The sequence below is a fragment of the Anarrhichthys ocellatus genome, unplaced genomic scaffold, assembly GCF_004355925.1.
Source record: "Anarrhichthys ocellatus isolate YVR2014 unplaced genomic scaffold, GSC_Weel_1.0 scaffold6, whole genome shotgun sequence".
Classification (NCBI taxonomy): domain Eukaryota; kingdom Metazoa; phylum Chordata; class Actinopteri; order Perciformes; family Anarhichadidae; genus Anarrhichthys; species Anarrhichthys ocellatus.
Window position 1 is genome coordinate 7331344 of NW_022280036.1, and position 24320 is coordinate 7355663.

General features: G+C 44.0%; 1 protein-coding gene across 2 annotated transcripts in view; it reads left to right on the top strand.

Annotated features, from left to right (window-relative positions):
* The first annotated feature begins 307 nt into the window (after nt 1–307).
* The window catches only part of gse1b (Gse1 coiled-coil protein b), a 172533-nt gene continuing 148520 nt past the window's right edge, over nt 308–24320 (top strand). For both annotated transcript variants that reach the window (XM_031846412.1, XM_031846413.1), the window contains exon 1: nt 308–3194. In XM_031846412.1, the coding sequence (XP_031702272.1) occupies nt 774–3194 (2421 nt within the window). In that variant the 5' untranslated portion in view covers nt 308–773. The remainder of the gene's footprint in view (nt 3195–24320) is intronic.

Sequence of the window (24320 nt, forward strand, 5' to 3'; positions counted from 1 at the left end):
CCCCCCCCCCCCCCCCCCCCCAGTTATTAACCGATAATAACTCCTCTAATATTAATACTAACATCTAATATTAATTGATATAAAGTAGATCCAAAGTGTTGCCTGCTGATGATTACCTGTATGCTTGGGACTCTGTGTATTAAATACACGCCCCTGTGCATGTTCAAACTGTGGATATCCTCTGCATGGTTAGTACTTTTGAAGCATGGGCAGCTGCTGGAGGAGTGTGTGCTCATAATCTCTGTAAAATTATTACTGGGGGCTGGCAGGGGGTGGAGGTTGTCTTTGGGGTGTCGGAGCGGGTCCCAGGAATCGGGGATGGCGCTGTGTACAGTGTGAGCGAGTTAGCAGCCAAAGTTTGCAGAGCGCAGGCAGGAAAGTTCGCTGGAGAGGCGACCCGTGAATCCAAGTTTCTCTGTCATCGGCTGCTACCCACGGATTTCCATGCGGACTACAGACTTCAATTAGCAAGGACTTCTGTGCTGTTTCGTGGGTGTTTTGAGTGAATTTCTCCCTGTCCGTGAGAGTTAACGGATTGCTATGTACGCTGCACCGCTGTCGTTTAAATGGACTATCGGGTATCTTATCATCCAGTGAGTAACTTTGACTAACATTGATTGTATGGTTGCTTGACCTGCAGATAGCCTAAGTAGTGACCATGAGCATAATTTAGGTGTTGACATTATGCCATGTAGCCTTGTCTTGGGTGTTTGAAAACAACGAACTCCCCCTGTGACAAGAAGCTGGCACCCTCATCTCGGAAACACCGACTCATGGCTGCAGCAATGCCCGGCGAGGACAGCCCATTGCCCGGCAACACTTCCAGGATTGATCGGAATGGATTAGGGGGACTGGTCCACTGTTTCATATGTGGAAGCGGAGTGACACCAGGAAAGGAATTGAGGTTACAAGTGGCATACCAAAAAGAGAGGGTTTCTTTTTTCCCGTTTCTACAAAATCAGGAGCCAGCCCCGGGTGCGTGTGAACTGAGCCCGGATGGACATGCGCTGGTGTGCGCCGTGTGCCACTGCTTTCTGACGGAGCAGTGGAACTCCTTTGAGCGGACCAGAACGCCCATTGAGAAGCGCATGTACTGGTTGAAGCGACCCTACCAGTGCGACTCTCGGCGGGTCCCACAGGAGTGGAACATCTCTTACGACCTGGAGAGGAGAATCAGTGTGAGCAGCCAGAACTACGAAGGAGGCGCAGAGTCCGATTTCTCGTCTTTTTCTGAAAACGAGAACATGTCAGACCAGGAGATGGATTTAGTCGACAGAGCCGGCATAAGCAAAGACAAGTGCCTGAGAGCATCTGGCAAATCACCAAGAGACAGTAGCAGGAAGAACAATGTCATCAGTGTTAAAAACAGCCCAGATTCACAGCGGGCAATGCGCTATCCGGTGGGTGTTAATGGGGCGCAGGGATCTCCAAAGGCGGAGAGTGTTCTGCTGGCGAGGCGCAGTGCTAAAATTATGAATAATGTCTGTCAATCATCAGAATCTCTGGCAAAGTCCCAGGAAAGATTCCCTCTACTCTGCTATGGCAGTCCTTTCTCTGACACACCTGTGCAAGACAACGGGGTCATTATGCGCAACAGGCGATGGCTGGAGGAGGGGAATGTCAGACATGCGGAGCCTCGTCAGATTCAGCGTGTTGCTGACAGCAGCTGTGCTTCGTCCAGACATCCATCGCTGCTGTACCGAGGAAGGGGCGAGGATCACCCCAACACGGCCACTGTCACCACTAAATGTAACATGGCTGCTCCCAGGGAGAATAACTCTGACAGCTCAGATGAAGATGAGATTAACATTACAACTGACGATGACACAGACATGTATGAGAGCAAAACAGGCCCAACAACTCAGTTTAGACCTGTCAGAGACCTTTCAGCAAGGACGTCACGTCATGCTGTGGACACCTGTTCAGAGGAGTGTGTTTGCTATATCTGTGGCGCTGGTCTCAGACATGATGGCCGTTTTAAAGTCAGTGTTCAGAAACAGGAGAGGGCCCAGGGCGAGCCCTTCTTTCCATTCCTGTGGCTCCACTCCCCTCCTCGGGGGGCTATAGCTATCAGTCCAGCGGGTACAACCCTGGTGTGTGGCAGCTGTCACACCTCCCTCATGCAGCAGTGGCAGAGCTTCCAGCTGGCAGATGTGCCTGTCCTCCAGCGCTTGTATGTAGTCCCCCTCAACCAGCCCACAAGCCATCCCTCCCAGCTGTCTCCCCCGGAGTCCATGGAGTGCTTAGCTGAACCCAGGGCTTCCCATGAGGCCTGTTTTCTCTGTGGTCAGGAGTGTGGAGGAGATATGAGAGTAGCATGTGCACAGGCTGGTGTTGGCAAATCCCGCGGTGCGATGTATTTTCCTTTCATCAACATGTTACCTTGCCCCCCTAACGCCCAAGGGGTGAGGAATGGCTGTGTACACTGCTGCCCACAGTGCCATTTTATCCTGGAGCAGATCTGGGGTGCATATCGACTCAGCCTTAGTGAAGACCTCATCACCTCTGTCAGCTCCTTCCTGGTCAGGTACCACGCTGCCATGGCCATTGAGGGGTCTGGACCAGCCCACTCCCAGACGGTTGTGGCCTCCCGCCCCAGCAGCTCCATTTCGGTGTGTTACCTGTGTGGAGCTGAGCTGTGTGGTGGAGAGTACCAGCTGCATGTCAATCCGCCTGGGCGTTGTGGAGAGAGGGAGCCTTTCTTCCCCTTTCTCACCGTCCACCCTCCTGCTCCCCATGCCAAACCAGTAGACGCCACAGGCCTGGTGTCAGCTTGTAATCTCTGCTACCATGACCTACACACCCAGTGGGCCCAACATGAGGGCCTGGGTCCCTCCAACCCTTCTAACTCTAGTTCATCTAGTGCCAACCCCCAGCCACCCAGCTCCCCTTGGGCCCGCCAGTACAGCTGTGAGGCTTTTGTGTGTTTCTTCTGCAGGAAGGAGCAGCGCAGGCAAGGTAGGCTGTGCGCTGTTACCGTGGCCAGGCTTCCTGTGTTCCTGTATGCACCTCGCAGCACACGCACGCTCCTGGTGGATGATGGGAGGACGTTGGTGATTGGCTCGTGTTTGGAATGTAAGGCCATGGTGCAGGTGGGACAGAGCATGCAGCAGGACAAGGAAAGGCTTGGACAAGGAGCCTCAGACGGGGAGAGGAAAGAACCAGAATCAGCCTCGCCGCAGTCTAGACACAAGGTAAGAAGTGTGATAGGATAGGACACACAGCCAAAGCGCTTCTTTTTCCCCCCATTGCTTCATCTTTGTCTAAATGCATTCATAAGCTTGGTTAAAATGACAGTCTGCCGTCAGCTTTTAATCCCCCCCTACATTCCCACAGTGCAGTGCAGACTGTGTTTGCCCTGATACGACCTCTGGGTCACATGGCAAGGGATGCTTTTGACATTTTGCATCGTGGAATCTGCTGTTGTAAAAAAAGGGAAACCATGGTGATTCAGATGATTATTTATGTGCTGTGTTTCAGTTGAATGCACTAATATCCTTGAAACTGCTTCCCATGTGGTCGAGCACTGTGTTCTACTATTTGCGGAAGAATAGTTCTCATAGTGTGTGTTTGTGTGTGTGTGTGTGTGTGTGTGTGTGTGTGAGTGTACGTGTGTGTGTGTGTGACTGGAGCTCACTTGGGGCCGCCGACACAGCTTGGATGAACAATGATGAGACAAACATTTTCATCAAAACTTACTTCTATAAACACCAGAGAAAAACTATGGGGATCCGACGGCCAAGGCCAGCCTGGTGTTTGCTCTGTCCATGTGTGTGAGAGTGTGTTTATTTGAGCAAGCATGACTGATTATGTCTCACCCTGTGCTGAAGAGTTTGTTTTGCTTTGAGCATGTTGAGGAACTTAGAATATTTTTCAAGGAAGTTAGTTTAAAGCAAGTCTAAAGTTAACATATTTCTTTTGATAATAACAATAACACAAGTGCAAAAAGAAGGACCTACCGGTAAATTGCTAATTGGACCAGTTTTACTAAATGTATAGAAGTCATATCCTCCAAATACTTTAGCTACAGTATATCATTCTGTTACCAGTCCCTGGTAAGCCTATGAGGCAGGGATTTGAACTGAGTCTAAGCGTTTGCTTAAGTCTCTATATGTAGAATAATAATCTCAATATTATATCATTCTCAAGTTATATATGACCAATTTAGACTAATAGAAATAGAAAAACCAGACTAACACATGAGTCAATTTGAGTTTATCTATTTCCATTAAGGCTTTTCCGCATTGGCTTCACTGAAATTACCATGATGACCTATAGGGGAGACTCAACCACGATAAGAAACATGACTCGCATTGAATTGCTCCAACTTTTCTTATGCTCAGACAGTCCTGGTAATGCATCATCATGATGTGTAGTCAGGAAATTAAGTGAATACACTCCTAAAAATATCAGGATAATCCCAACATTCGTGGATATATTGTCCTGTCAATAAAAATCAGTTGTATTTCTATCAACAAACAGATTGTCAAATATTGATATATTTAGTTAAACAATATAACTGATATCCTGTTGTTGCCATGAGACACTGATCTCCCCTAAAGTGAGTAGCAAGGGCATAATATGACCCATCTCCATACTAATAGTAATTTGGTTTCAAATCTGCCTATATTTGGCTAATTTGGCAGTGATGTGTGTTTAAAGACTTTATATATTACATTAGTGGGATGTGTTTTATTATTGTAATGGCCTCCATTCATTATCATGGCAAAGTACTGAATGTTAACAATGTAACAAGTGATTCGGATGAGTGACGATGCTTGTATAGGTGGTCCAGATGGGCTGGCACAGGGAGAAGTAAATCTATACACTTCCTCTCTAAAGAGAGATCATTCTGTGATCGTTTGCTTTCTTGCCTTTTTCTGTCTCCAAAGTTTGGGTTCTTTCCAGTCATCTCTCTAAAAACAACAACAACCATAAAATCCCTGCCATGCTGTTAAGAAGTTGATAGCAGAACCCTGCTTTTCCAATTGCAGAGAATAGACGTCGGAGGGTGTGGGGTTGTATCAGGGACCGGTGCAGGACAAGTGAAGATGATGATGTGTTGATGAAGAGCTGAGGAGCATTTAGACAGCCAGTTGGCTCTGTGAACAGCTCTCTCATGCAAACAGACACTAACTGTCCAGCCATGCAGGACACGTGAAGAACATCTGTGGATGCCATTCACACTCAGCAACCTCAGTATGTTACACACTCACACCAGCTGTCTGGAGTTGTCCACCTTATTTTCTCTCTGTCCTTCAAAGAAGTGTTTGACTGGTGGTTACTCTTATGGTCTCCAAAATGATCTCTTTAATATTTGTCCGAGCACTCGCATGTGAGCTCGTCCAAGATGAGCTCATAGTGCTCATTTGTGAGGGGATACTCGTGATATAGAGTATAATTATGGGACAAGCTTGTCTGCCAGCCCAAAGTCGGGGCATCATAGAGTGGGTGGGATGAGAGGGTTGTCGTTGCAGGCTGGGTTTCGGGTGTTCATTTTGGGCTGTGAGGGTTGCAGGTGGCACAGACAGTTTTGGCCTGAGTGAGACAGTGACCTCATGGCTGAAGAAGTGCCAGTGTGTGTTTCTGTGGGGAAGGGGAGGTGTGAAAGATCTGCGGGGGGAACAGGTGCTTTGTCCTCTGGTGTCATGCTATATGCTTGAGAGGGTCTGTCATCGCTGGGGTTTGGTCTGTCAGGAGGGAGTGCCCATCTGGTTCCTCCTAGCACTCTATCTGCCTGGTGGAGGGGGCTGCACAAAGATAAACACACTTGCATACAGTTTTTTATTCTCTTCTATTGTTATTGTGTGGCGCAGCAGTTTCTGTCAATGGCCCAAAACACAAAGCTGCAGAACAAAGACAGTTCCAGCAGTGAATTCATGTTTAATGATCAGAATTCAGAGACCTTAACCAAGACCAAGACATCGTCAAATTAAATGTCTGATTAAGGCTAGAATGAGATTACATCTTTTTGTCATCATACTGCTCGCTATGATGTAAACATTATTGTGCAGGTATGAATGCTTATCCTGTGAAGTGTGAAAGGATGGATGGTGCTGTCTCTTTTTCTGGCTTGGTAAGAAAATAATTTAATTTGCTTATGAAATGAGATCTGCCACAGGATACTAGCTGTTAACTGTAACACACACTCGCATGCATACAAATGTAAGGGACAGGTGGTTATCATGTTCTCTGTTCTGCTGCCGTGTGTTTAATTATTATGTTGGACATGACCTTTGACAGGTGTGTAAGTATAGACCACCAGCTGGCGTCTGGCGAGGGCCTGCTCGTCAGCAGATCTTTCACTTGCACTTTCAGATGTCCACCGTTTTGTGGTTGTTATAACTGCTGCTTGCACGTTGATGTGTTTTAAAGATTGTTTTAATGATACTTCTGCTTAATGAGATGGCAGCAGGATGGCATACTTAGAAAAGAGACATAGAAAGGGCCATAATGCATTTACTCGTCCTGCCTTTGAGCAACACAATGAAGGACAGTCCTTTGTGCCTGATTTCTGACATATTCTGCTCTTAAATAGGTGTTATTTATCAAACATCTGCAATGACGTAGAAGTAGTTTGACCCTCACTCAAAGCGCATCTCATGTGTGACGTGTGTGTCCAAAGTTAGTCTTTCCAACAGAGCTTCTCTCTTTGTTTTACTATCCCCTTGCTGTAGATCTACACTGAAACACTATGTGTGGAAAAAGAGGGACATTTTTAATTAAAAAAAAAGAGTATTCTTGATTAAACTCAAACTGCTGGAACTTCATTTTAGCTTCAGCTGAATTGTGGAATACCTTTTTGCCTTTTATCCATTAAGGCAATATGATACGTTTGTTCCTTTTAAATTTTGAAGGGACAGATTACTGTCAGAATAATCTGCATCTGAAGATAAATGGTGTGCAGGTACAGTAAGGGATGGTTGTGTGCAGGGGAGAAATATTGAATTTATCTCTATCCTTGCTCTGCGCTGTATGTTGAAGAGCAAGAAAAGCAGCTTCTAGGTAAACAAGGTGGCACTTTTTCAAACCTGTCTATCAATGACTGTTAATATTAGAGGTAAACGATGTCCTCATAATTGCATTGCAGATGCAGTTTCTTTTTTTCTGCCTGCTGATGTAACACAATTCCATTTTTCAACAGTGCATCATGGGCTCACCTTCACTGATAAAATGTGCCAGGAAGGCACATTACGCCGATAGCGTAATCATCTTTTACCTTTCTGCCATCAAACACAGTTGCTTAAGTTGGAAGTGCAAAGTGCGTAAATGGCAGAGCACAAAGTTGAACCCTTATGAGCACCAGGAGTGGGCTTGCATTCAAATATTTCCAAGAGAAATTTACTATGGATATCACTTTTTAAAAGCTTTAATCCAAGAAACGTGACAGATGCAGATAAATGAGAAAACAAGAACAAAAACATGGTGAAGAAATTATGGAATGGTCCAATGCTTAGGCCCTAAGTAAACTGATACCAGCGCTGCATAACTTTGTTGTTGTAAGGATTGGAATTGATTGCATGCCTTTGATATAGATGCGTATAATTGAAGCGTATAGCTAAATCCACAGTCTCCCTATAGTCAAAAGTGTGTTATCTGCTTGTACAAGAACATAAGGGACTAAAACAGCAAATACATCAATCATTGGTCAAGCCTTGCAAAGATAAATACTACATGATTGTACGTAGGTACAAAGCACACAAACACATTAAGCCTCTCTTACTTATACACACTCAGACTAATACATGTGTGTATACAGTGTGTGTGTGTGTGTGTCTGTATCCACGCATGGATGTTTGTTTTTGTATGGTGGTCTGTTGAGTGACTGTTTCGAGTGGATGATTATTGTTGACCTGTTAGAAAAGTGGAAAGAAGTTTCTGTGACTGAGTTCATCATTCAGTCGCTGTGTGTGTTTGTGTGTGGGTGTATATATATGCACGTGTGTGTGTGTATATGCGTGTTAGCATTGCTTGTGCTAAGGCTCATATTTTCTATGTCTAAGTGTTGCTCCTGCGTGTGTGTGTGTGTGTGTGTGTGTGTGTGTGTGTGTGTGTGTGTGTGTGTGCGTGTGTGTAAACTGTGTGTTGATGTGTGTTTGGTGTGAAAGATCGTCTGTGTTCTTAGTGCACGGCCCGCATCCTGTACAGGAGGTATTTGCTGTCACAGGAAAAATATGCCGGCATTTTGACAGTGTCGCCAGGGAAGATTTATAGTGTAGTGAAAGAAGGAGCGAGGGCAAAATTACACATTAAATCTGGATGTGAAGTTGAAAAGGGAGAGAAAGATTATCCTGAGTGAATTATTGGAAGAAGAAGCAGAGGAGAGTGGGAGGCTGAGAGAAGGTGAGGAGGTTAATGGGATTTAAATTACAGCCACAGGAAAACAGAAGAAAAAGTTACATTCTCATCAATTCATCTTAGGAGGAAATATTACAGGATGCTGACCACAGAGCTGTTTTACGCAGAACAGGGATTCTATTAAAACTGTGTTAATTTGAAGCATGCGAGGTGGTGCGGTCTTAAAATATGGTGTGAGCTGTTGTTATGCGTGCCTGTGTGTGTGTGTGTGTGTGTGGTGTGTTTATTCAAAACCATTTGTATTGCACATATCCTGTAAAGTTCCTGCAGCTGTGCCTCTCTCTTCTCCCAGCAGAGCGGTCTGACAGACAGCCTTGCGTTTCACAGGGAATCCTCTGGTATTTGAGGGGCTTAATTTCAAAGCTGCTGGAGGTGGGTTTTGATTTGGCGCTCGAAGCTTTAATCACCCTCTTTCCGCTAGCATCCCTCAGCACTGCATTCTTGCCCATATCTGAATGGAAAGATCCAATCCTGTATGGATCAGATGAGATGGGGTGTACCAGCATTTCATTCTTTGTCTCCCCTTTTTTGTTGGTACCCTGCAAAGACTTGCCTTTATACAATCCTCCCACAGTACTAGTTTGAGGGACACCACAACACCCCAGACTTGACCCATAGCTCTCTGGTGTACCTGGCCAGCCGGGTGGTGTAACCCTCTTATCTTTGTGACGTCAAATGTTACAGCCCTCAGCATCTTGGAAAATAAAGTCCTTTGATCTTTGATACAGTTATCCTCTTTCCCTGTCGGCATACAGCACATGCGTGGCATGTACCCATGCATTCCATCTATGCTGCCTACTCCACATAAGTTCCAGTTTGTCTTAACCTGCCAGTCCTGCAAATTTTAATGTCAAGCATATAATAACACTTGAATGAAAATTGCTCACCCAGCACACAAGTCAAAAACGTTTTCTCGCTTACTGGTTTGCTTTGTGCTTGTGTTTCTCCCACTGGGTCCTGCTCAGCCCATAGACTTTTTATTGTGATGTCACACATATAAAAATATTTTTGTATCTCCACACTCAAATATAAAATCATCATGGAGTCATGATGAAAACGGTGACGACTGATCTTATCTGCAGCATGAGGTGTCGTGCCAACAGCTTTACAAATGTCTGGATTTAATAATGGTCTTTGAGGGAAATGCTTTTTGATGATTTTTCGTTGCAGTACCAGGTTTGAGAGGAAAGTTGGGGTTTTGGGGCTTCCAAGCTAGTTTGTAGCTGACAGATGAAGGCATACTGACCCTTTAACCCTGTAAACAGAGAGGGGATAATGATATTTGCTCAGCACTCTGGGACAGGGTCAGCAAATGTCATATTGGAGGGAAGGGACCTGTGTAGGATTCTTACACACCTGTTTAGCTTTTTGACTTCAAAAAGTCACTTCAGTAATATGTGGGCATATTGTCTGCCCTTATGATCTTAAAATTCATAATGAGTGAGGTAATGAAATCCAGTAAATAAAGTTTGAGTGTAAATTGTAAACCTTCTCATATGCCAAAACACTTCACAGTTGTTTATAATAATCTAACACAAGACTTTACATACATTACTTTACTCTGGAACGGTAGAAATACACAAGTCACATTGCAAAGCGATCTACCAGGAATGCGCGCTTTCACATATTTGATTGGCTAACACAGCACCTTGCCAGATGACGGCACGTTTTTGCTGGAAACGTCTGTGTTGGCATCGGTGGGTCTCATTCAAATTAATTAATTTTTGTATTAAATTGTAGCTAAATTCATACTAAATTGTAAACCTCTTGTTCTGTTATTCTTGTTCGCATACTCCAACAAATTGACTCAACAGTGACACTTATAACCTCTGTTGGCATCGGATGACAACTGATTTGCATTTTGGTCCCCAGAGGTTTAAACCCCTACACACACACACATGGTCTACCCACACCGGTGTTTCACTTAGTTTTGTTGATTGGACCTCCTCTAAGGACTACGTTGGCATGAACAGACTGTGCTTGATTGATGTCTCCCTCACTCTCCTGTCAGTTTTGTTGTACCTGTACCGCAGGACAACTTACACCTTTATGATCCCCATTAGTGTATGGAGTTTGGTGACCTCAGCAACCTCCCAGCATACCTCCACCCAGCTTGAACTTGAGAAAAGATCTAATCAGCCAAAATAACTGAAAACACCTGTGAGGGTGTCCAGGGTTTTCTTAGCTAAAGTAGCAGTCTGAGCCTTTCCCTCATATTTTTGCATTTCTCTCGCTGTGACCTCTGGCTCATAGGGATACACTTTTGAGGAGGTGAAATAATGCATGTCATCTGTAAAACAAATGTGATGGAATCATTTTGGCTGACTTGAATTATCTTGATTTTAAAATGGTATATAACTAGGGCAGAATGATTTTGAAAGAAATATCTAATTGCGACTATTTGGACAGATATGGTAAATGGGATCTTGGAGGGAATCTTTTTACATCACTATTCGCATTTTCATCAGAAAACATGTAAAATGATTATGGTTGATTTTTGTTGGGATCTGTACCAAACAAGATGCCAAGATGCTTTCTTAAGTCTGTTGAATATTATAGGCCAGGACTTATCTGCAGCATGACAAACTTTAATTTAAAATGGTATTTTGACACAGATTTTACCTTAAACAAATATTGCACCTCCTGGCCTTATTGAAGCCTATCGTAGCGCGATATATAACCAAAGTGTACTACACATCCACCAGGCTTGTGGGAGGAATAGGAAAGAAGAGAGAATACTTGTCTGCCAGTTGTTGTCAGATGTCAGTGGATGGAAGGACTAAATGATTACAGGTGCCTTTAGCTGTGTATGTTATTGACTGACTTTGACTGTTGGAAATAGGTTTCAGAATCAGGAAAAAATGTTTCTTTAATGAAACACATCTTTAATTAAAAAGCTATCATTAATTGTGCCTGCTAATCTTTAGCATTAAAAAAATGCCTGAATCCAATTGAGTGGACAGAGTGAAGGGGAACAGAGAGGGCAGTGTCCCTCTCAACCTCTGAAACCATGGATTCTGCTGTGAACTGTTTTCACTAGTGTTTTTATGGGTGCCCATTTGGCACCAAAGCGTGTGTATGCAATGGGCCAGGCTGGGGACACAGTCTAGTAAACTGTGTGTGAACTAGTAAGCTGGGCTCCTGTGAGAACCACGGCACGTGACTTGGTGTACAGTGTTGGTGTGAGTGTGTGTGATGTTTATGGTCATTGTGTTCTCCATCATACAGTTATCATTTATCCGCTTTTCTCCCCTTTGAATTTGCTTTTGTGAGGACTGGGCTGTGTGCCATCCTGGTATGGCGTTGACCAAATCGCTCCTTCTCCCCGTTAACCCGTATCTTTCTCCCAGTCCCAATTTGTTCTTCACTTTACATTTTGGGACAAACTAAGACAGTTAAAGTGTGGAGCCAGACCTATTAAATAACTACCTGCAGGTTGAAGGAGGGTTCTGTACAACGTGGGCGTAATAATTTCACCCACAGGTTTCAAAAGAGATGTTTTCAAGCTTGGACTTGGGTTTTTTGCATGCCACCATCTTTTACATTGATTATAGAAGTCAGAAAATGTACAGGTAAATTGTCGAGCAACCAAACACACAATCAAGTCTTAAATATGTTTTACATGAAAGATTACTTAAAAATCGCTGCAAAGATACACATGAGAATAAGTGACATTAGCAGAAGGTACTGACACTCTTGTGCTAATGTAATTTTACAAAACTTGAAGAGCTGTTTGGGTCTTTTTGTAGTTCTTTGACGACATTAGAGGAAATTGATGCTAAGGTGCTTGTGCATTAGTTTTAGGGTTCAGCTAATTTTAGTTGTGCTGAGGATGCTGTCCTAGCTTTCTACATGAAAAAACGCCCTTCTGTCCATCTTATTCTGCTTAAATGTTTTATTTTGTGTCAATGTGTTTGTTACATTTTTATGGATGAAACCTTTTTTTCTTTTCTTTCAGTGTGAAAGACTCTGAATGTCCTTTTTTAAGTAAAGACCCGATATTTTAGGCCAGTACACATGCCTGAACTCTGCGGTTTGTCATAAACATTTTCTCAACTGTACATCTGCTTTGTTGTAAATTGTTCTGTGTTGCCACACTGGAGCCTGGCATGCCGATGCTGTAAAGGCTGTCGTGCTGTACTGCCCTGGAGTCTGAGTTTTACAGTAGTAGTGTCGTAATTAAAGAGGACAGAGTGTAATGTAACTATAGCTAAGCTCTCTCTGCCAGCTGCCCTCTGGCCATACATATCACCCACAGTCACGTATAAATGCATTCATTTGCAGACTTGCACTTCCATACACACACACACAGTATGTAGTCGTTGATTATAATTTACATACAGAACAGCTGCAAGCGTGTGTGTTTGTGCACGTGTGTCTGCCAGGTGGTGGGGAGCACTGGCAGGTGTTTGCTCTCTTGCTGGCAAATGCAGCTGGATTGTGCCACAGCTGTGCGTGTGTGTGTGGTTCTGCACCTGGACACAGCTGGAGTGTGTGGTAGCACAGTAGCTAATGGCAGACCTTTTTCCTTGCCAGACATTTAGCATGTAACTTATGCTCGTAGCTTACTGCATATTATTCATGGCTATTAAGTGCTTTGCATTAGTCTTGCTGTTTTAGACCTGCCAAGTGCTGCTGAAGGTCTGTTTGAATATGATTATTCGTTCTTAGGGTCTTCCTCCTCATTTCCCACTGTTTCACTTTGCTCTTTTGTCCTCCTGTTGCCTTCCTGTTCGCCCTCTTTTCTGCTGATACTACTAATGGGGTGAAAAGAAGGAAGACTCCCTCTCACCCTGCTGTCAGGACAACTGGAGATGTAAGCTGGAGCCGAAATAGCCCCCCGTAGTGACTAAATACATTCCACAACCTCTTGCCCTCCACTCTAGCACACAGACTATCATTGGCTCCGACGAGTCGCTAGATAGCTTCACCCTCTTTCTGTCAGCCAACCAGGAGAGAGATAATGATTAGCATTACTGGTGATCTTCTGGGAGTTTATTTTGGCTGAGGAAGACATTCCCTCCTTGGATTACTCCCTCCTCCCGTCAGCAACCCCAAGTCATGGCCTTAACAACCCCCCAACCCCACCTCCATCCTCATACATGCCGTCCAACCACCTGGCCTCTCGCATACTCAGCTTGTCCTGCCAGCTCCAGGACAGCTGGGAAGAAGGAGACAGAGAGGGAGTTTTAGACTGAGCCTCCCATGAGGCTGGAGACTGTGATCCCTCTCGAAGAATGCAGTTCACACAATGTACAGTAGCCTTGACATATTAGTATTATGTTGTCTCTACACTTGATGCTAAAAGTAGATCTACACCAATATCTGTCACATACTTTGTACTGGAATTGTTAGGTGTTGCCACTTTGAAAAGCTGGCCGCAGTCGGCTGTGTGGGTACTCGCTGTGGCATACTCGGGGTTAACATTTGATTAAGCCTTAGTTTTGAATGTGTCCCAGTTAGTAATCCAGAGCAACATGCAAGCAATGAAAGATTACTCGGAGAGACCTAAACATTAGCAAAGTGGTATAGCCTTCAATAGAGATGCTCTCATTGGCCAATCCATGCGTGGACACGCACATGGACATGAACACAAATGCATGAGCACACACAAACACACGGACATAGTCGGGAGTTACAAGGACTTTGTAAATAGTTTCCATGGGTAAGAGCCTCCCACGCTGACATGACCATCCTGTGAGTCAGACATAAACCGATTCAGTTTCTCCATCTGTGAGGCAGATAGATACCACAGATACGTCCCCTAAGGCCTGTCATTATTTATTTGTTACTTTTTGCCTGCCATCCCTTTCAAGTATGTCATTTGCACTGTTTGAATGTTATTAATATAGATTTCATGCAGCTGTTTACCACTGCTGATTATGATTTATTGAAAGCATGCCTAATCTAATCCAAGGCTATGAGGCTAGAAGCATGCTAACATATGACCTGCCAACTTGGCCAGTGGCATTTACCACATGGTCAGGAGTTGTGTGCAATGTGGTCCAATGGGCTAGTCATGGTTAATGTGCAGAGCACAGCCTCAAGGCCACAGTGGAGTACCCAGAGTGGTAAGCCACCAGAGTAGATTTAACCTGTTGCAAATGATCTCCAAGCTCCTTGGGGCAGAGCTGCACGGTCACTGACTGTGCATGACAATCAAATGGTGTTTTATCAAGATTTACTGGCAACAATATTTTTTAGGTTAGATCGTTTTACCATTAAAATGCCTGAAGAATGAGATGTTAAAATCCATTGTAGATTGTAGGGTTGTAGATGTTTTTCTGTTCTTCTTTTCCACGGGGAGTGGGGGTATAAAAATAGCAATTGACGTGAGTTAGGTGTCAGAGGTCTTCTATTCTGTCCTATTTTTTTTGTCCTTTTCTTCTTCTAACTGGCTTAGTCTTCTGTCCATCTCTCCTTCTCTCCTCTGTCCCCCCGTCACCTCAATCCCTCCCCCTTCTACCCCCCCTTCTCTTCATCTTTCCCTGTGGTATTAGCGGGGCCACATGTTGCTGGCCTCTCCTGGTGGTGTGAGCCCCATGGCAGGCCCTGGCTCCAGGCTGACGCGTAGCTTGGTGTGTGTGTGTGTGTCTGTGTGTGTGGATGAGAGAGAGAGAGAGAGAGAGAGAGAGAGAGAGACTCTAATGTGTGTCTGCATGCCTGTGAGTGAGCGTGTGTGTGTGAGGCCACTAACACAGTAACCTGATAGTGGTGCGGCTGAGTAGTACAGAGCGAAGCAGTGCTGTGATTTATCCCGCGGGCCCAGCAGATGGCTGCAACAGGAGTTTGTTTAAGTTTGCTTCAGAGCCGGGCAAGCAGCCAGGAGCATAGAGAGGGCCTGCCAGAAAAATGTTCACTGACTCTGGATGCCTAACCACACTACTCCCCCTCTCCTCTCCCTTCTGCCTCCCCCTAACCCCTCACATCCCCCTCAGTCCAACACACACACACACACACACACACACACATACACATGCTCTAGCAGACTTTCTGTCGCTACTCTCCCTTTACCCCTCTCTAATTTCTTTCTTTCCTCCCATCTGCTCCACACACATGCTTACATATGCACACTCACACGCATGTATACACATGCACACACATTGGTTTGTGCATGCTTTTCTGTTGGCAACACCCCTGGTGCAGACATGATCTCACACCTCAGGAGGGGGCATTTAAGACTGAGGAGGTATCCATTCTGGTGGGGGTCTTCTTAACGAAACCATATGACCAACACTTTGCCTCTCACACTGGAAAAAATATGCAGCAAGTATCCCTGCTGCATAAACCCATGCAAAATCACACTTTGCAATGTGCACACAAAGCAGAGGATTTCTGGTTTTGATGTCTGTGCATGACCTTTTCCTCTCTTACTCTGATTCAATTTCTTGCTATCTGTTTGCGAAAGTGATGACAAGTCCTGTCACATCGCCTCAGAACATCCAGGTGATAAGTCTTGACCTCCATCTCCACACATCAGCCTCTCTTTCTACCTTATCTCTCTCTGGTCCGTTCCCGGTCTTTTCCTCTTCTACACATATCTCTCTTCTAGACAGAGTTCCAGGTCACTATGTCTAAATCAGATGATGCAGCACACCTCAAAGCAGACCAAGTCAGTGTGCAAGGTTGGGAAAGGTTCTTTGGTAATATATTCTCTAAAGAAGTTTGACTATCTACTTGAACTTTGAATCAGCAAATTCTAAGTACTGTTTTTTTAGACTGTGTACTCTGTTTATTTTGTGTATTTTAAGTTTTTATATTTAACAGACCACAAAATCGAATGCAAGCCAGATTTCCTCCCTGTATAATTATTAGTCTACGTTTCATTCAATATCCTAAGAAATGTTGGATTAATAGTTTGTGTAAAAATTAAAATATCTAAAATGAACTGCCACCTATGTGGCTTTTATCAGTGGAGTGTCTTCGAGTATATTTAGTTATTTTAATTTCCATTGATAAAATCACTATACTCCCACAAGCATTTTGATGCAGTGGCATCTTGTGTATGTGTGCACATACATACATACTGCATGTTGAGTGCATTATTTTCTGATAAACATGATCTATCAGGTGAAGATACATTTATTCATTTAGGGTTCTTAAGGGTTACCGCCGTCCATGACAAACTTTGACCAGGGATAAAAGGGTTTGAGTGTGTGTATATTTAGATGTGTGTGTGTGTGTGTGTGTGTGTGTGTGTGTGTGTGAGTGTGTTGTATAGTGAAATCATTTTGTGTGTTTATGTTTTTGTGACTGTATGCATGTGTCACAGCATGACTAATTCTTCTTTTCTCTCAATAATATCCTGAACCTCAACAAAAGCATGCACATCTGCACACACACATGTTCCTTATTTCATTCTGTTTTTCTTTTAATCGATAAAAAACAGCTTTCATTTCATGTTTTACTTTATTTATTCTATATATCCTTACTCTTCTCTGTGGACCTGATTATTTAGATAATTTCTACCCTCTTGTTCACCCATCTTTACATCCATTCTTTCTTTCACTATCATGTTTATTTGATCACGTGCTGCTGTAGTTTCTCTGTTTTATCCTCATCCTGTCTCCTAACCTCCAGTGTCATCAGTGGATTTTCTTCTTCGTCGACAGTGATTCGACCAGGCGGTCCGTAACACTGATAGTATCGTATGAGAGAGAATGAAGAAGGTCACTAATATGGACTGAAGCCGTTCATAACCCATACGTAAACTATGGAGTGAGAGGACATCCTTGTGCTTTGGCACAGATCTTTGTTTCCTCTAAAGATGTACTGTCTGTAGGGCCTTCAGGTCAGAGACACACAGCTGAATGCTATCTATATTGTGTAAGCCTCTTAGAGTTTGTTGAGGATAAGAGTAGTATGTTTTGGTTCCTGGATATATCAGCTGCTTACAGAACATAAATCAAATATCTTGAATTTGGGGTTTTGTACTGTTGCATATGTGTTGGTGGACAGATATGTAGAGATGTGAAGCCTTCAGCTATGAAAGAGAGCGCTTAATAGATCACGATAGGTACTTTCAGTCTCCTTAGTGTTTGATAATAACTAAAGTTTGAACATCTGTCTCCCGGATAAAAAAATAAAAAGATACTTTGAACATTGGTAGCTGACCTGTGACAGCACCAACAAATGTTTATTTTAAGCAACAATACCTATCTCATACCAACTACACAGTGTGGAATTCTATTAAATTGGAAAAACAATAACTTAAGCTTCTTACTTTGGATACAGAACAAATATAGTATGCCATCTTTGTGCTGGTTCAGGAGCTAGCTAAGTTCATGAACTAAAAGTGCTATCACAATCAACACTTATTATTCCTGTGATGTTTAGGGAGACCTTTCTGTTTGACATCCCCTCGCTGCAATTGCACGCATGTCTTTTTGAAAACCAATTTTAAATACAGACAAGCTAGACATCAAACAGAGAGGACAGAAAGAGGAGATGGGTAAAGAAGAGAGAATTCTTTATTAGGCCTCATATCCGCCTGCAGCTCTGCTCCTTGATACCCTCGGAGGAGAGGAAGTGAGAGGGTCACAGGTCAGGTAGCTTAGCAGCCCACTAATGAATATTTATCTGTCAAGGTTACACTTAGTTGACACACATGTGCTTTTGCTAGACCTATTGTATTACAGAAGTGGGCCTATGTCCACTCATTACCTTCACATGCTATTCCATTGTACTTTAGAACATGGTCATATATCATATATGGATATTGGGGCAGCAGCCTGAATATAAGAAAAACTCAAGGCACAGTGAAGGGGTCGCTGCCACACAATTTTGACCAGAAATCAAAGCAGGTTTCCAAAATATTTTGTTTACTTGGATTTTTTTTCACATTTTAAATATTCAGTTAACTTAATTGTTATACTGATTGCTAATTTTGTGAGAAGTCGTTTTTGTTCATTATTTTGTTAGCCTAAAACTAGTCACATTCAAAAGTCTCATAGAATTCCTACCTTGTATACATTTGAATTGAAATAAATAAAAAATTCCTGAACACGAAAAAAGTGAATGAAATACAGTAGACATGACCTCAGTGTTCTCTGTGGTAGCTACTATGCCCCTGATTAAAATATGTAAAATATGTGTTGCCTCTTAGTTTTCAATATAATATATAATCATATTTATATATCCAAAGATAATTAGCCACAGACTGCCTATTAAATCAATTGATTTGCATGCAACCAGTATTTCTTCATGACGTTATATCTAAGGGGTACTGATGCTTATTACAGTGGAAATTAAAGGCACTCTATGAATTCTCAAAGAAAAGATTGAAAAGTAAATACCTCAGTGCCCTGCTGTTTGAATTCACACCAAGGTGCCTCAACAGTTGGTGAAACCAATATGTATTTTTAAAATCATACATACATTACACCCTAATAAAATAAAACCATCGGAACTTAAAACTCTAATTGCTGTTGTTAAATTTCATGACCTGTGAGATCTATCGTCATATCAGCAGTCAGTCTTTTACCACACGTGTCTTTGCACTAAAATAACCTTGAGTCATGTCATCTTTGATCCCCAATCCAGTGTGGCTCAAATCCAGTGCTCTGCGGATCAGTGACTACAGTGTGACAATAGGCTAAAGCATGTGGATCTGTGTGGATTGTGGATCCTTTAGGGAATGACTTTCATAAGAATCTTATTACCCATGTCCTCACTGTCCTCCTCGGTATTTGATAACACTGTGTGTTTGATTCAGGCCAGATGGGGTTTTTTTGCGAGCTGATTGTTGTCCACCTGTCTGTTTGCCTGAGGAGAGCGGTAAGCACAACCATTTCCACAAACCAGAGCCTCAGACAGACTGACGCTGGCCGAGGAGTGATCAGATGCTGTTTGACTTCCACTCAATAAGGACCATGTATCCTCAGCGTTGGACTGATTGCAGGCTTTGGACAGGCTCCCACACCACACAGCTCCACAGGTGTGTGGAGCCTGTGATTGCGTGAGGAAGACGGTGTTAGCTTTTATGTTCGTGTGCGCACACATGTGATTGTTTTGAGCACTGACGCATCTTAAGTGTGAGTGTCTGTCTGCGTAGATCAAAGTCCGTATTTTTTTCTGTTGTTTTGCAGTACTCGGCTGAGTCAGTGTGTGTGTGTGGAGTCTGAGCGGCTTTTATTGAGTGTTGCTGAGTCGGTCAGTGGCCTGAGCCTACATGCATGGCTGTGGTCCTTGTTGGATCTCTGTGATAGGCTGTTAAAGCTGAGTGACAGCCCTGCTTTACAAGCTGCTATACATCAACCCGTAGACCTGCTGCAACCGTGGGAACACAGACACATTTGTGTTTGAGTGTGTGTGTGTTCGTGTGTGTGTGTGTGTGTGTGGCAGAGTCAGTGAGTAGTGGGGGTCAGTGTGGAGCAAACAGGGTCTGCTGCTGCTCGATAAGGCCTGCTGACCTTGTAACCTCGAGCTTGCTGTGATGAGGTCATCTCAAATTACACCTAGCCAAATGTTCCCTGTCTGCCAGCATTAACACAGGAAGGTCTAACCTCTGGAGCAGAAACCTTTCTTACCCGGTGATGGATGATGGTCTTCTGTCCAGCCTTATGTCCAACAAATGGCCAAACACTCTCATGGGCACACAGTGTATGGCTGGGAATCAGAGGCTAAATCATGATATGTTCATAATAATGGCAATACAATACAGATTATGTTTAACTTAAAAATTCCCCAGATTGGCAAAATAAGTGTTGCGAAATCTTAAATCTGCAGTAAAGGTGCTTTCTGTTTTACAGAGGTTAGAAAGCATAGATGATGCAGTATTGAATAGAGGAAATGGCTACATGCCAAATGTCTGCAGTAAAGGCAAGAAAAACCTCTGCTTGAATATCACAACAGACAATAATAGTGCCAGTGTATTATGAAATACTTTATTGCTTGACCCGTAAAATAATATATTGCAAATTTGATTATTTGTCTAACCACTGCTCTGGTACACCAGATCTTGAACTCACCATAAATGGTGAGTTCACTTGTTTTGTAATTTGTTACAATGGCTAAATAATATTCTGTGTGTGAATAGGAGGTATAGGTGAGAGTATAGGAGGGCCATGTGTATGGAGGAACAAAGTTCCTGTGTGTGTGTGTGTGTGTGGCCTAGCTTTGAGGTAAATATTGAGGACTGCTGGCACCATTAGGAGAGGGTCTGTGTTGGATGGGCTGATTTTGTGTGAGGCCAAGGATGACGTCAACTTTACCTTAGAGGATCACAGATAGAGCCAGGAGGATGTCGTTTGTGTGTGTTTGTGTGTGTGTGTGTGTGTGTGTGTGTGTGTGCGTGTGTGCGCGTGAGTGTGTGTGCGTGTGTGTGTGTGTATCAGCAGTTAATGTGCACACATTATCATTTCTTTCTTATATTCAGAATAGAGTTAAGTGAACCACTGATCTTGGATGTGAGTAGTTTGTGTGTGTGTCTCTGTTTTTAATAAAAGTTAAATTACCCGGCACTTTGCTTGTGCCATTCCCTTAATCACATTTCCTCCACTGCTTCCTGTCTGTAGCACCTGGGTTCTGCTCAGTGAAATACATCCACACTTACATTACTTTTGGATTTCGTGCTCTCAACAATATTATTGGACAATTAAAGAAGTCTGAATGCCAGACAATGATTGGACTAGCTTGACAATGACTTTCGTTTTGCACCCCATAAGCAACTGGCTCTGTAAACACAACCAGAACTGCCAAAACTGATTCCTCGCTCTCACTCTAAATCTTTCTATCTTTGTCTATCTCAGTTTCTCCCTTCTTCATTCTCATTCTCAACTGTAAATCTTCCTCCTCCTCCTCCTCATTCTTCACCCCCTCTGTCTCCCTTTCAGTGCAGATCAAGCCAATCTTTTCTGGCGCCAATGCCACTTCTTTCTTTTCCCCTCTAGAGGAGTCTGATTTATTGGTCCAATGTTTATTTTTGTAACTAATTTTCGCTTTTCCTTTCTTGTGTATTAACATTAGCAGAGTGGCTTTTTTTCATGTTCAGTGATAAGAGGTAGTAAGTGGCGTGGCCTACACAGCAGGCGGACTGGATGTAAAGCGTGTGTTTTTTGTGCTTGCATGTGTGTGGGTGTGTGCATGTTAGTGCACGATCCAAGCACAGATGTTCTCAAAGGCTCCAGTTTTTAGCCAGTAGTTCTCCCTCTCCCCTCGCAGAGAAAGGGAAGTGTCTAATAAAAGGCGGGTGTATGAGATGGAGTGAGTCATACACGCATGCACAGAAAGAGAGAGAAAGAGTCAGCCTCCCTTGCTCTCTCTGAGCTTGTGAGTGAGAGAGCGAGGCAGGAAGCAGGGAGGGAGGCTGTGCCAAGCTGGAGCTGAATTCCTGCCAAGAGTCTACTTGTTTGCTCGTCTGGCTGGAGCCAGAGGCTGACCTTATTAGCTAGGAGGGCAGCCGTCTTATTAAAACACATCTGGCGCTCAGGGAGCCCAAATAGTCCTCATATTGTCTTCCTGCTTGCTCCTGACCTTGCGTTACCTAGCAGGAATGCTGACAAGGGCTTCATGCATCTGTTGAGAGTTTCACCAGGGTCTTTCTCCCCCTCCTTCCCTCCCTCCTCCCCTCCTTTCCACCCTCGCTGTCTTTGCTGGCGCCTGCACGGTAGCTCTGTGGGACCTGCTTTTTCTTCCTCCCCCCTTTTTCTTTTACCCTCCCACCCTTTTCCACACACCACCCCTCAACACCGCCACCACTCTTCGGCTTAGCGTCCCCGTACCCCCCATGGAGAGATTTTTTTTTTCCCTGCCAGGTTGCTGTGTTGATACAATTATTCCTGTGTGTATTTGTTTTATGAGGGGCTGTAACCTGGTCCTGTTTAAATAGCTCTTTGCCGGTTATTTTAAAGTGTGAATGGTGCCCCGTCCTGGGGCCAGTCTTTATTGTCTATTTGGAGAGGGGGTCTTTTATATGTACAGCTTCTTACAAGACAGGAGCTGTAGGTCGACACACATAGACTCAAGCTTTTACTGTAAAGCATTTTCAGCATGTTCATTTTGAGAGCTCTGCCTTGCGGATTCTGGCAGTAAAGGTCTAGGTCGACCGCTGCTCAATTGTCTGGAAACAACACCATCATTACCAGACTTTACACCTGTAAGTACCTGTAAGCTGCCGCAGATGGAAGTGAAGTGGAACTTTACACACCACTGTTACAGTCACTGATTTTTCTCCCCCATGCCTGTAGTTTACACCTTTCTCCAGAATGAATTCACATAGACTTGTTCCACTGTCAAAGTTGTTTGTTGTTGGTCGAGTCCCTGTGCTTTTCAACATGCTAAATCTGTGTCTCTGCTGTGCTGCACTGGTAACTGTTCCTGCTGGTGTGGGCCCTTTGACTCCGCAGCATCCTCTGGTTTCACTGTGGCTTTGTACTTCTTTTCTAACCCTAGATGCCCTCCTTACTCTGGCCTCTAAATACACATCAGACCCCCCAAACTCCAAGTCCACCAGGTCACCTGGTCCTGTTACAACCTCGCTCCCTAAGCCTCATGTATTCTCCCTTCCTATCCTCTCCTCTCCTCTCCTCTCCTCTCCTTCTCCGTCTCCTTCTCCTCTCCTTAGATGGGAGAGGTAGAAAAAGATGGATGTGAAAATGAGAGAGACAAGGAGGTGAGGGTCAGTGTGTTGATTTCTCTTTTGTGGTTAGTGACGGTTGTAAAATTGTGGGAGTTCGCAACCTTTGAATAGATGAACATAAATAATATCAGTTTCTATGAGCAAACAATGCGTGATTACAGTGACAGAATCACAGCCTGTATGCTGTGCTGAACATCTGTTTGGTGATGGAGTCTGGACTCACTCATCGCACTCATAACATCACTCATTCCCTTCCCCTCTCTCTTCGCTCTCCATCCTCTGGCTACTCTGGACATCTTGCTTTTCTTTTTCATCTGTCTGCCGTGTGTGCACAAAACCTTTATACAGCTCTTGTGTTGTTCTGCTCAGTCTCCATACCCAACAGCTAGTATGCCTCCACTTTTCTCATACTGACGTTCCCTCCGGTGATTCACATCTTACAGTCCGTTTTAATCTTCTCTGCCCTTTTTTGGGCTCCACCAAGTGCCACAGTGACTCACTTTTTTTTTTTTTTGCTGTGTGCATTTGTGTGTGCTTTGTCTGATCTCTGATGCAGAACAGAGCACCGCTGGGGATCTGTGTTTAGTTTACTCTAACACACACACACACACACACACTCACACTCGCACTTACTCTTCAACCTCAATTCACTCATGATCTGCAAAAGCTCTGTCATCAACAGGATGCTCTGCTCTGATTGGCTGCTAACACATTTTGTGTTACAAACATCGCTGTGGAAAACTGCAACGCAAGGAGGAATTAGCTGTAGCCTGAGGTTGACAGACAGATGCACACACACACACACACACACACACACACACACACACACACACACAGACACACAGAGAAACATGACCTCTGACAACACACAGACACAGGACACGCAGGATAGGACAGCACTATATTGTGTCACGTGTAGCTGGTAAAGCGATTAGAGCTCTTTACCAAGTCTGACCACCAACTCTTTCATCCCCCTGTTCAACACACACACACACGCAGCCCAGGCCTCTGGTAAAAGCTTTATTTTATTTGCTCCCCGTCTGTTAGTGAACTTTATTGGCTCCAAATCTATTTACACTCATATCAGCTGCTATGTTTGTTCTGTGCACACGTAGAGCCGCACATACAGTATATGCACTCTGCAAAGATCCCTCATCATGACAGAGTGAGAAGAGAGAGATAGAGAGAGAGAGAGAGGTGAGTGAGTGAGAGAGAGAGAGAGAGAGAGTGTTGACCGGACAGACCCTGCATCCTCTGGGGAGATTCCAGACATTCCTCTACTTCCCTGCCCACTACAAAGAAACCCATTCCCCAAGGCAGATCGCAGCTCTGCCTCATTACGTACACACACACACACACACACACACACACACACACACACACA